The sequence below is a fragment of the Diospyros lotus genome, chromosome 14 (assembly GCF_014633365.1).
Source record: "Diospyros lotus cultivar Yz01 chromosome 14, ASM1463336v1, whole genome shotgun sequence".
Taxonomy (NCBI): Eukaryota; Viridiplantae; Streptophyta; class Magnoliopsida; order Ericales; family Ebenaceae; genus Diospyros; species Diospyros lotus.
In genome coordinates this window covers 1,616,954-1,627,710 of record NC_068351.1, presented here as the reverse complement: position 1 = coordinate 1,627,710, position 10,757 = coordinate 1,616,954, and the positions used below count along the sequence as shown (strand labels likewise).

Sequence of the window (10,757 nt, the reverse complement as noted above, 5' to 3'; positions counted from 1 at the left end):
ATCAAAGATTTGGAGTTGAGATGTTCACGTCGAACTTAAATTTGGGTTCAAAGAAAAGAGAAAGAATTAAGTTTCTAGTGGATTCGTAGCCATCCTATTGATTTCTAGTAAAATCTCACTAGAAATTAAATTGGAGTGAGACGTGAGTTTGATGAAACATAGATAAATTTGAATTCTATCTAATCAAGAGAGAAAATGATAAAAAAAAAAAAAAAAAGACTTGAGAAAAAAGAGAAACTATAACAAAAATAAGAAAAAAATATTTAAATATAAGAGTATTTTATTCAATTTTAAGTGTTTAATGGGGTTAACAAATAACAAAAAAAAAAAATTTATAACATGACATTAAATCTCAAGGGTATTTACTGTTTTTCTCAAACATTAAAAATAATTTTTATAATTATTTTAAAGCTCAAAAGTACCATGTAAATTTTTTCTAAAATATATATTCTCTTTTCTTTTCTTCTCCACCAATATATATTAGATCTCAATCTCTACCATATATATATATATATTCAACAGTAGTTAGCCAATAGAGGTTGGGGGAACAGAGGATGCCAATTAATCTCTTATTTAACATTAAACTATAAGCACCATTATTGATTGATTGTAACCCAAGGCATATCGTAGTCATCAACAGCACAGCATGCTTGGTCTCCCTGATAACAACAAAAATATTGTTTTTATGAAAGTTTTCGAACTACCCTAGGATACTGCATAAAACAATTCTGCCGGATCAAATTGTGCTTTTTCTTGCACTATTTTCAGACAGATGCCTCCAATGCCTGCAACATATACATCTATAGCTCCACACACACACACGTAAAGTGTAATATTAAGTGGGAGAAGAGAAAAGAATTCTCTTTGGGTGATAAAGATCATCGGAAGATGACAACTGAACAAATGAGTTTGAGAGACAAGAGATGGTCTCTAGAGGGAATGACAGCTCTTGTCACTGGTGGAACCAGAGGCATAGGGTGAGTAATATTAACCATTAATTCTCTATCTTCCACTCTCTCTCCTCTCTCTCTCTCTCTCTTTCTCTCTCTCTCTCTCTCTCTATATATATATATATATATCTTATTTTTGAATTTTTTTAAGGGTAATTAATTTCGGGTATTTCGATTTCGACTCAGGCATGCCATAGTAGAGGAACTAGTAGGATTTGGAGCCTCTGTGCATACATGCTCAAGGAACCACAAAGAGCTCAAGGAAAGGTTGCAAGAATGGGAAACAAAAGGATATAAAGTAAGTGGTTCTGTTTGTGACTTGTCGTCGAGAGATCAACAAGAAGAGCTGATGAAGGCTGTGTCTTCTGCCTTTGATGGCAAACTAAACATCCTTGTAAGTTCAATTTAAACACTAAGTAAACCTGTTCAAGCTGATCAATTCAAGGTATCTCCATGCAATTATCATTAATCATGTTGAGCTGTTCTTAAAGCAATTTTGGGTAATCGTAACAATTGCAGTTGAAAGGTGTTAGTATAAAATTAGGCACATTGCAAACAGAAATCAAGACCGTAATTGCTCAACAATGGGTTCAATTTTAGTTATTACGCACATTATAGACATTCAATTACAATAATCTAATTAATTAAAAATAGGACCTGTCTTTAACAGAAGGCCATAATTAGAAACAAATAAAATCAAAGAAAAGTTGGGATATTGCCAATGGAAGCGTTATGAGCATTTGTTCATATCTTTGGCTGCGATTCCCTAATGCTCTCTTATTTCCAGTTACTTAATTTGTTGCATTTTCTGAGACCATTTCTGTTGCCTTAGGTGAACAATGCTGCAATAAGTCTTCTCAAGCATGCCACAGACATCACTGCAGAAGATTTCTCAAGCTTAATGAGAACCAATCTTGAGGCCCCTTATCATCTGTGTCAACTCGCCCATCCCCTCTTGAAAGCCTCTGGAACAGCCAGCATCGTCTTCATTTCTTCCATGGCTGGCGTCGTAGCTCTACCTGCTATTTCAGCTTACGCCGCGACTAAAGGCATACTCAAAATCTTGAAGTTCATTCTTCCCCACCACCACAATTTTAGTGTTAATCCAATCAGCTAATTAGCTGGGCTAATAGAAGCAAAATTACAATTTTATCTATACTTACTCGTCACTACATAGACAAATTCGATACTTTCACCCTTGTCGGCTAACCTAATTGGCTTATTACCAAAATCTTCTTCCTTCTTCCTAATTAAACTTAGCTTGTCCCAATCTCCCAAACTGTTAAATCATTTTATTTTACTATTTTCAGGTGCAATCAATCAGCTAACTAAGAACTTGGCGTGTGAATGGGCAAAGGACAATATCCGTGTCAATGCTGTGGCACCTGGGGGAGTGCGAACCACAATTCTGAAACCTGTAATGCTATGCTTCTTCCTTTGTAAATTCAGAAAAAGAAAGCATTTTTTATTCTTTTGGTTATCCCAAATCAATTAATATGCTACTTCCAAATTAATCCAATTCGCAATTTCCAGGAGGACATTTCGCCAGACATTGCCACTTCATTCATACAAGTAACGCAGCGGGTACCTCTCCGCCCCATGGCAGAGCCTAATGAGATTTCTCCAATGGTGGCATTCCTCTGCCTTCCGGCGGCTTCTTTCCTTACCGGGCAGGTTATCTGCATCGACGGCGGATATACTGCGGGCGGGTTCAAGGTTTCGGACACTTAAAAACCCTACAACGATACTACAAGAAAACAGGCAATTAGAGACGTGGACTCTGCTTCACTATTGTCTCAATATAAGCTTCAAGTATTTAATTACACCAAAAGGTTGGTATGGTGATGGCTGATGCCATTGCCAGCAGCACATGTAAGCTAAGCTTTATAATCTTTCGATCTTTCTATATAATTTTGAAGTTTCTTCTACATGTCGCCATATTCACAAACTCAATGGGTCATACTAACAGCATCCTTGTTCGAAAATAGAATATTCATTGTGCAGGAGGCAATAAACAGAAAGCGTTTCAGGTTTCAACCCTTTACTCAAACCCAATAAAATCCGCTTTTTGTGATTTTTATTTCGAACTTCCAAACAGCTCTAAACACTCCTGAGTTAAAGCCTCATTTTGTGCTCCAATGTGCCCAATTTTCAATGTGAATGTCCAAAGATTTGGGTAACCCAGCCATACAAAAAGGCAAATGTTCGAGGCACATTGTCCGTGTAGTAGAACAAATAGACAACGTCTGTCTTTGATTGTATGGGAATAGAAGTTCACGTTGTTAATGCAAATTAATATAAGATAAAAAAATAGGTTTTTTATTGATTGACCCTCTTTTCTAGGGAAATGTCTCTTAACTCTTTAGTTAAGTTTTCCTTTTTAATAAAAAAAGAGGAAGGTGACTGTAGCAATTTCATTTGTTCACGATGCTAAGGGCATTTACATTTACTCTTTAGTAAATGTAGAGCCCTTTTTTATAAATGTAGGGTTTGGCTCTACTTTTACTACTCATTTTGATGTTATCTCATCCGATAAATAATATGGGTTTAAGGTTCAAATTCAAATCTTAATATATAACATAACAAGACTCTCAAAGCACTAGACAAGTTAAAATTTTGAAACATTGAAGCTAGTAGGAGGTTATAGGGTGTTCTAATTTCCCTGTTTTTAAAACTTATGCAAAAAAAAAACATTAAAATCTATCGACTAAGTATCTTGCCTAAAGAGTGGTGGAGCATGTGGTTTAATTGATGCAAAGCCAAGAAACTTATCTATTCTTAATATGTAGCGACCCATTTGAAAGAGTAGAGTTCTTATGGGAACGCAAACAAAAGTCGTGGTCCATACAAAAAATAGGAAAAGTTTTCAGAGCCAGAGAGGTTTACCGAGCGCCTTACAGAAAGGGGGCAAAAAGACGAAATTATCCCCGCCCATTTTGTAAATTTGCAAAGCGGGCAATTGCTCATGCTCTCTCCTCTCTCATCTCTCATGGTCGCACCTCCGTTGCCTTTGTATCGTCTCGACACCTCACTACAATGCCGTCGTTGCCTCGTTGCCATCGTCGCCTTTCCTCGCCTCGCCGATAATCACTGCATCTTCCAGCGACGATCAGCTCGGCTCGACGAGACGGTGATAGCAGTGAGGCGAAGACAACATGGCAGCAAGGCGTTGCGGCAAGGCAAAGGCAATGGAAGTGCAACCATGGGAAGGGAGATAGAAGAGAGAAGGGGCAGTGGCCCGCTTTGCAAATTTGCAAAGTAGACGGGAGTAATTTCATCTTTTTGCCCCCTTTTTGTAAGGCGTTCGGTAAGTCTGTAGGGCCCTAGAACGATTTCAATAAATAAATAAATAAATAACTTTGAAATCTATTAAGTAAATATCTCACTTGGGGATTGCAATTGCAAGAATGATACTCCAAGGAATTGACGAAGGCCCGCATGAGCAATAATGGAGCATGTGATTTAATTTGATGCAAAAAAACCTTACTAGAGCTTGACACGTAGCAAACATTTTAAAGGAGTGGAGTGCCTAATGATGTTAAACTTAATAATTTTTCAATCATGTAACTTTAACTCAGAGGATAAAGTGCCCAAATAATTTGTATTAGTGTTAAAATAAATGTATTTTTATTCAAAGTTTTATTTCTATTGTCATTAAAATTGAAAAAAAAATAGATGAAATAAAAGAATTGATGAAAAATTTTAGCCTGCGTTCTGTTTATTATTTTTAAATTATTTTTAATTTTTAATTTTTTAAAATAATAAAAACACGTTCTTTTTATTTTTTTTAAAAATATATTTTTGAAAACAAAAAAAAAATTGTAAAGAAAACTCAAAACAACAAAAAATTATTTTGAATGTTTTCATTCAAAACAAACTCTAAACTCAAAACATATTTATTTATTTATTTATTTATATTTTATTATTATAATGGAAAATAATATTACAAAATTCATTAACTTTAAAATGTAGATATATTTTTAATAATTTATAAATATTAAATATTTTTAATTTACTGAACAATCAAATTTATTGAATAAAATATTATTAAAAAATTATTTTCAAAATTTTAAAGAGAACGCGTTTTCTAATTTTCTGTTTTGAAAAATAATTTTTTAAAATGACAAAAAGAACGTATTTTCAATTTTCTAAAAACAAACTACCAAAATAGAAAATTGAAAATGAATTCAAAATTCAAAACTGAAAATTGAAAAATAAAGAGAGCGCAACCTTAGTGGTCAAAACTTGTTTTTAATTTTATCATACTTTATTGTTTCATTAAAAGGGTATAATAGATTTGATGATTAATATTCTTTGGTTCCATGCATTTTCATTACTCTTTCAAGGAAAAATAATTTTTCATCTTTTCCTAAATAAGGATAAAATTTCATTCTGATGGTATTTGGGGAATAAATATCAACCAACTTTGTGCTAATAGCTACGGTAATACAGAAGATGCAAGCATTGTTCAGAATAATTGGGCGTAAAGTGTGTTTAGTTTTAATACATTCTATTGTTGTCTAGGTATAACAATAAATTTAATTAATTAGAATCGTCGTCATTAATCTGCTTGAATTTACAAAAATAAGAAAACAATCAGAAGGCATGAGAAGATCTCCACGCAAACATTTCGATATTTAAATCATACATTAAAAATTATGAAGTCTATATTGAAATCAATACCAGAGATGTTATATCTTTTTAAAAATGAGTGTATTTATTTATAGAGAAATATACAGTAATCTTAATTAATTAGAAATTAAGATTATTATAGATAACATCTATCTCGATTATCTTTAATCTGGCTAGAATTAGGATTATTATAGATAACGTTTATCTCTTATGGGTTATATTTATCTTAATATCCCGAAATCATTTTAGAATTAGAATTCTTTATGGATGATTATCTATTATTTTCTTAGAATATTTGGAGAGATTTTCAGATGTCGGAGTTATCTAATTTGTGCATTTGTATGAAATTCTCATGCATATGAAAAATGTACGCCTTTTAATCCAAAACGATATTTTGAGATTTTAAACCTTTTATTTAGTCTTTTTAAATGAGTTTTTGTCTATGAGTACACATTCTATTATTAAATCTCTTCCAAACAAAACTATAAATTATTAACTTGGCAAAAAAAATAATAATTAGAGTAGCTCCCCATATAGAGATTTGGACACTTAAAGTTTTAACACTTTTTTATTAATATTTTATATTATATCATAATAATATTAATATATAAAATATCAATATAAATATTCAAGATACCAATATAATATCTTAAATTAACTCAGAACTTACCTCCCCTCCTTTAATTTAAAGTTATCTCAACTGGGTGGCAAATTAATTGCAGCAATTAAAACTATGTTTAATGTTTTCTTGGGTAAAGACTGATTAATGAGGGGTCTCGAGATTAGCGTCATTTCTTTTCTTCTTCCCGGTGCTTCTTCCCGGCGGCTTCATATATCGCCGGGCAGGTTATTATTCGTGTCGAGGGTGGCTTTGCAAGCCAATGGATGCCCAGCTGCCGAATGGGAAGAAGAGAAGAAGATGCAGCAGGATTCATGAAATGTTTATATATCATGGAATGGATCGAGTGGTGGACTTCCAAGGTTCATAATAATAGTGGACCTAAACTTTGCTTTCTTTAATTAATATCCTAATAATCTTCGATTTAAATTATGATATGCAGCATTGCCAATGTAAGTTATTAATTAAATACTAGCTAAACCCATATCCCCTTAATTTTATATCAAAAGCCTATCATCTCTTCTGAATTTTAAATTTGACTTATTAAATATTTAACCCTTATAATTTATATATGTAAACTGTCAAATTATATAGTCAACGTTAAACATATAATAAACATATCATTGAGCATTGAAAAACAAAACAACAAAATGCTATGCTCAATGATCGTCAGATTATAAACTTACTAATAGATAGGTTGTGGGTCATTAGTCGAAGCAAAAAAGATGGAGAAATGTGGGTTTGTTAGAGCAAAGAGGAAGAGGAAAAGTGGATCGGTCATGACTTGTAGGTTATTAATCGAAACAAAGAGAACAGGAAAGGGCGAGTCGATTGTGGGTCACCAATCAAAGTAAAGAGAAAGGAAAAGAATAGGTTAGTTGAGGGTCACCAATCGAAGAAAGGGAAAGATGAGCTGGTTGCAACTTGTAGTTGTTGATTAAAGCAAAGAAGAAGGGTTAGGATTGGTCAAGACAACAACGACCAACAAGAGACTCGATTTTTTTATTTAGGTCAACGAAAAATAGGAGAAATGAGCAAAGACAATGGACGAAGCTGAATGAAAGGCAAAAAGAATAATCGATTTGATTGATTTTTCTTTTGTTCTTCATTTCTTATATTTTTCTTCTGCCAGCTTAGTTTGCATGTAATTCACGAATTATTTTAAATCCAGATAAGTAGTCAATAGGTGTAAATTATAAAAAAATAAGTATTTAATAGATTAAATTTGAAATTTAAAAAGTAATAAACTTTTTATATAAAATTCAAGTAGAAAAATATGATTTCGCCTTCAATATAATTACATAACTTTTTAACAGCGATTTACAGGTCTCAACCTCAACTATTAATTCTGTAAATTTTACTAGTTCAATAGGTATATATATATATATATATGTGTGTGTGTGTGTGTTAGAAATGAATTATTGAATTTGGTAATCATATAAATCCTTTAGGCCTTTGATTTTTCAGCTTTTTTTTTTCTTTTTTTTGAAACTAGGCCAGATGTCCTCAGCTACCACACCCTTAAAGTTATACTGAAAGGTAAATCGAGGATATGTATTCAGCACCAAGACCCTCACAATCTGCGATCTGGGACCCAAAAACAACACCCAAAAGGTTCTTCTTTGCCAGGAGTTGTGCCCTGGCGGCTTTTGATTTTTCAGCGTTTTCTTTTGACTTTGGACGTGAAAAGGACGGTGCTGGGCCACCCCGCGACGATAATGGAGGAGGGGACTGAGTTTGAGAGAAACTTAAACGCTTCATCAATCCCCAAGATACGAAAGGAAAGGCCACAGAAGCCCAGCTTAGCATACATCAGCAAAGAAGCGAAGACATGGAAATTGGCGTCCGAGATGAAAGGTGGTCTTTGAAGGGAACCACCGCCCTGGTCACAGGCGGCACCCGAGGCATGGGGTCAGTGTATTTTTCTTTAATTTTAGGCCTGTCAATAGGACCTCCTCGTTCGATTCATTCAATAGAATTTTGATACTAACTTCATATGGGCTTGCAAATATTATAATAAACGATTCGGGTCGATTACTTATTCTTAATTTTGTTTGTTTTGAGTAATTGAAAGGCATGCGATTGTGGAAGAACTGGCCAGATTTGGAGCCGCAGTTCATCTGTGCTCGAGAAATCAGGCGGAGCTTGAAGAATGCTTGCGAAAATGGAGAAGCGAAGGCCTCAGGGTCACAGGCTCTGTCTGCGACGTGATGTCGAGAACACAGCGAGAGAAGCTCATGGAAGAAGTCTCCCATGTCTTCGCCGGAAAGCTCAACATTCTTGTAAGTTCAGAATCAAGTCAAACCCAACTCAGCTTCATTAATTTTCCTTCAATTTAGCTTCTAGCTATATAGGTTATATTATATTAACCAAATCAAAAGCTTACCCTTTGATTGCAGTGGAAATTCATTAGTTTAATTGAAAAGATGAAAATCAATGTCTCCCCAGTTGCTAATATTTGTGGGTTTTGTTGGCTGGGTGTTTGGGGTAATTAGGTAAACAACGCTGGAACCATAATAATAAAAGAAGCCACAGACTTCACAGCTGAGGATTACGCCATTGTAATGGGAACCAATTTTGAGGCTTCTTACCATTTTTCCCAGCTCGCACACCCACTCTTGAAGGCTTCTGGAAACGGAAACGTTGTCTTTAACTCATCTATCGGCGGTTTCATTGCTTTACCACAAAGCTCTATTTACGCAGCTTCAAAAGGTATGGTTGGGGCTGCCCCCCCCCCCCACACACACACACACCGGCCATAGTTGTGTCCATAAACTTTTGTCTTTTTTCCTCTTTCAACCTTCAACTTTTCGTAATTTCAAATATATCCCTAAACTTAAACTAAAAATATATTTATATTTCTGAATTTTGTATTTTTTTCTTATAGAATTCTAAACTTTTTATACTTTCAAATGTGTTTTTAAACTACGTAAAATCACTCATTTAAACATTTACCCAACAAATGATACATATATGCGCTACATTGAAAGTTTGCCAATATTTTTTTAGCTCATTATTTATCTTTTTGACATCTTCTCAACTCCCCATCTCTCATCATTTGTGTCTCATCTTTTTATGGGTCTCATGTGTCTTCTCCAATTAATCTCTTGAAAGAAATATTACCCCCAAGCTGTCTCTATCTTTAATCCCCTCAAATGATGAGATAATCATCAACTCTGAGTACATTGGTGACTCTTTTAATCCAACTAGCCTATGCAGTCCAATCAAATGAGATGTAGGGGACACCGAAGAAAGCTGAGATGCAGGCGGAGAAAGGGAACGAGTTGAGGAGATGCTAGAAAATTACCATGTTAGTGTATGTGCGTATCAATTGCTAGGCAAGTGTTTAAATGAGTAATTTTGCATAGTTCTGGGGCGTATTTGAAACCATAAAAAAGTTTAAGAGCATAAATATACTTTTGGCCTTAGTTCAGGAGTATATTTGAAATTACAAAAAAATTTAGGGCTTTGTAGAAAAACAACGCAAAAGTTCAAGGACGTAAATATGACTTTGGTTGTGATTTTCTTTTACTAACTATCTTATTTTTGATAATACAGGAGCAATGAATCAATTGACAAAGAACTTGGCTTGCGAGTGGGCAAAAGACAATATTCGTGTAAACTCAGTCGCTCCAGGAGTCATTAAGACCTCACTTGTGGATAAAGCATTAGTATGAATTCTCATTCAAATATCAGCACTAAAAACAAAAATTCAATTTATTAGGTCAAATTTATATATTTACATTTTTTTCGTCTGGTACCATAAACTTTTTTGTTATTTCTATTATACATATATACTTGCATTTTTGAATTAATTTAACTCTTATACTTTGATTTTTTTTTTCGTATGGCAACTTGAACTTTTCGTTATTTTTGATAATTGCATTTTTTAGTCAATTTAGAGATATATTTTAATTATTCTTTTTTTTACACATCAAAATATATGGTGAAATTGACTCAGAAATATAGATATTACATGAGAATAATCAAAACAACAAGAAATTCAAATAATCACATAACTTGAAAATATAAATTTAAAGATATAATTTAAATAATAAAAAATTTAAATTATCACACTATAAAATTGAGAAAGCATAAGAGCAAAATTATGGGTGTAGCCCACTACCAAGGAACCTTTTTGTCGGCTTAGTATAGGCTTTAACTGACGATTTTTTCATCTTTTAGTGACCAATTTTTTTTGTCACTCATCGTTAATTTAGTTCTTTTGTCTTGTTTTTTGTATGTGTTATCAGGAAGAGCCCCTTGTACGTAGAGTTGGATTGGGACGAGCAGGAGAGGCAAGCGAGGTGTCATCAGTTGTTGCATTTCTTTGCCTTCCAGCGGCTTCATATATCACAGGGCAAGTCATTGCCGTTGATGGTGGCCTTAGTGTGAAAGGTTACTGAATTCTAGATACAAATTAAGTCCACACCACACACAATAATTACTTGTTAATCTCAAATTAAGGCACTGATTATCTACTGAATGTTTCTAAGCTTTGCTTCCTTTGTGTCTCATCCATCCTCACGTCAATAAAGTTGTGGTTGCTAAATTAA

General features: G+C 33.7%; 2 protein-coding genes across 6 annotated transcripts; both read left to right on the top strand.

Moving 5' to 3' along the window:
* The first annotated feature begins 768 nt into the window (after positions 1-768).
* Positions 769-2,872, top strand: LOC127789954 (tropinone reductase homolog). The gene is made up of 5 exons (XM_052319077.1): positions 769-977; positions 1,137-1,344; positions 1,783-1,999; positions 2,261-2,367; positions 2,484-2,872. The coding sequence occupies exons 1-5, from the start codon at positions 889-891 to the stop codon at positions 2,679-2,681; spliced, it is 819 nt and encodes a 272-aa protein (XP_052175037.1). The 5' UTR covers positions 769-888; the 3' UTR covers positions 2,682-2,872.
* A 5,045-nt stretch (positions 2,873-7,917) lies between these two features.
* LOC127789957 (tropinone reductase homolog) lies at positions 7,918-10,757 on the top strand. 5 transcript variants are annotated; one of them, XR_008020701.1, is made up of 5 exons: positions 7,927-8,112; positions 8,276-8,483; positions 8,697-8,913; positions 9,421-9,539; positions 9,760-9,871. XR_008020701.1 is itself a non-coding variant. In XM_052319084.1 (5 exons), the coding sequence occupies exons 1-5, from the start codon at positions 8,033-8,035 to the stop codon at positions 10,605-10,607; spliced, it is 771 nt and encodes a 256-aa protein (XP_052175044.1). In that variant the 5' UTR covers positions 7,932-8,032; the 3' UTR covers positions 10,608-10,757. The 5 variants fall into 5 exon arrangements, 2 of the variants coding, with proteins under 2 accessions (XP_052175045.1, XP_052175044.1); XR_008020700.1 differs by having other exon boundaries at positions 9,412-9,539; XM_052319084.1 differs by lacking the exon at positions 9,421-9,539 and adding an exon at positions 10,455-10,757 and having other exon boundaries at positions 7,932-8,112; positions 9,760-9,872.

Coding starts and splice junctions, on each gene's coding strand:
- LOC127789954 (XM_052319077.1), top strand. CDS start 889: ATGACAACTGAACAAATGAGTTTGAGAGACAAGAGATGGTCTCTAGAG. Junction 978..1,136: donor GGTGGAACCAGAGGCATAGG/GTGAGTAATATT, acceptor ATTTCGACTCAG/GCATGCCATAGTAGAGGAAC. Junction 2,368..2,483: donor GAACCACAATTCTGAAACCT/GTAATGCTATGC, acceptor CGCAATTTCCAG/GAGGACATTTCGCCAGACAT.
- LOC127789957 (XM_052319084.1), top strand. CDS start 8,033: ATGGAAATTGGCGTCCGAGATGAAAGGTGGTCTTTGAAGGGAACCACC. Junction 8,484..8,696: donor CCGGAAAGCTCAACATTCTT/GTAAGTTCAGAA, acceptor TGGGGTAATTAG/GTAAACAACGCTGGAACCAT. Junction 8,914..9,759: donor TATTTACGCAGCTTCAAAAG/GTATGGTTGGGG, acceptor TTGATAATACAG/GAGCAATGAATCAATTGACA.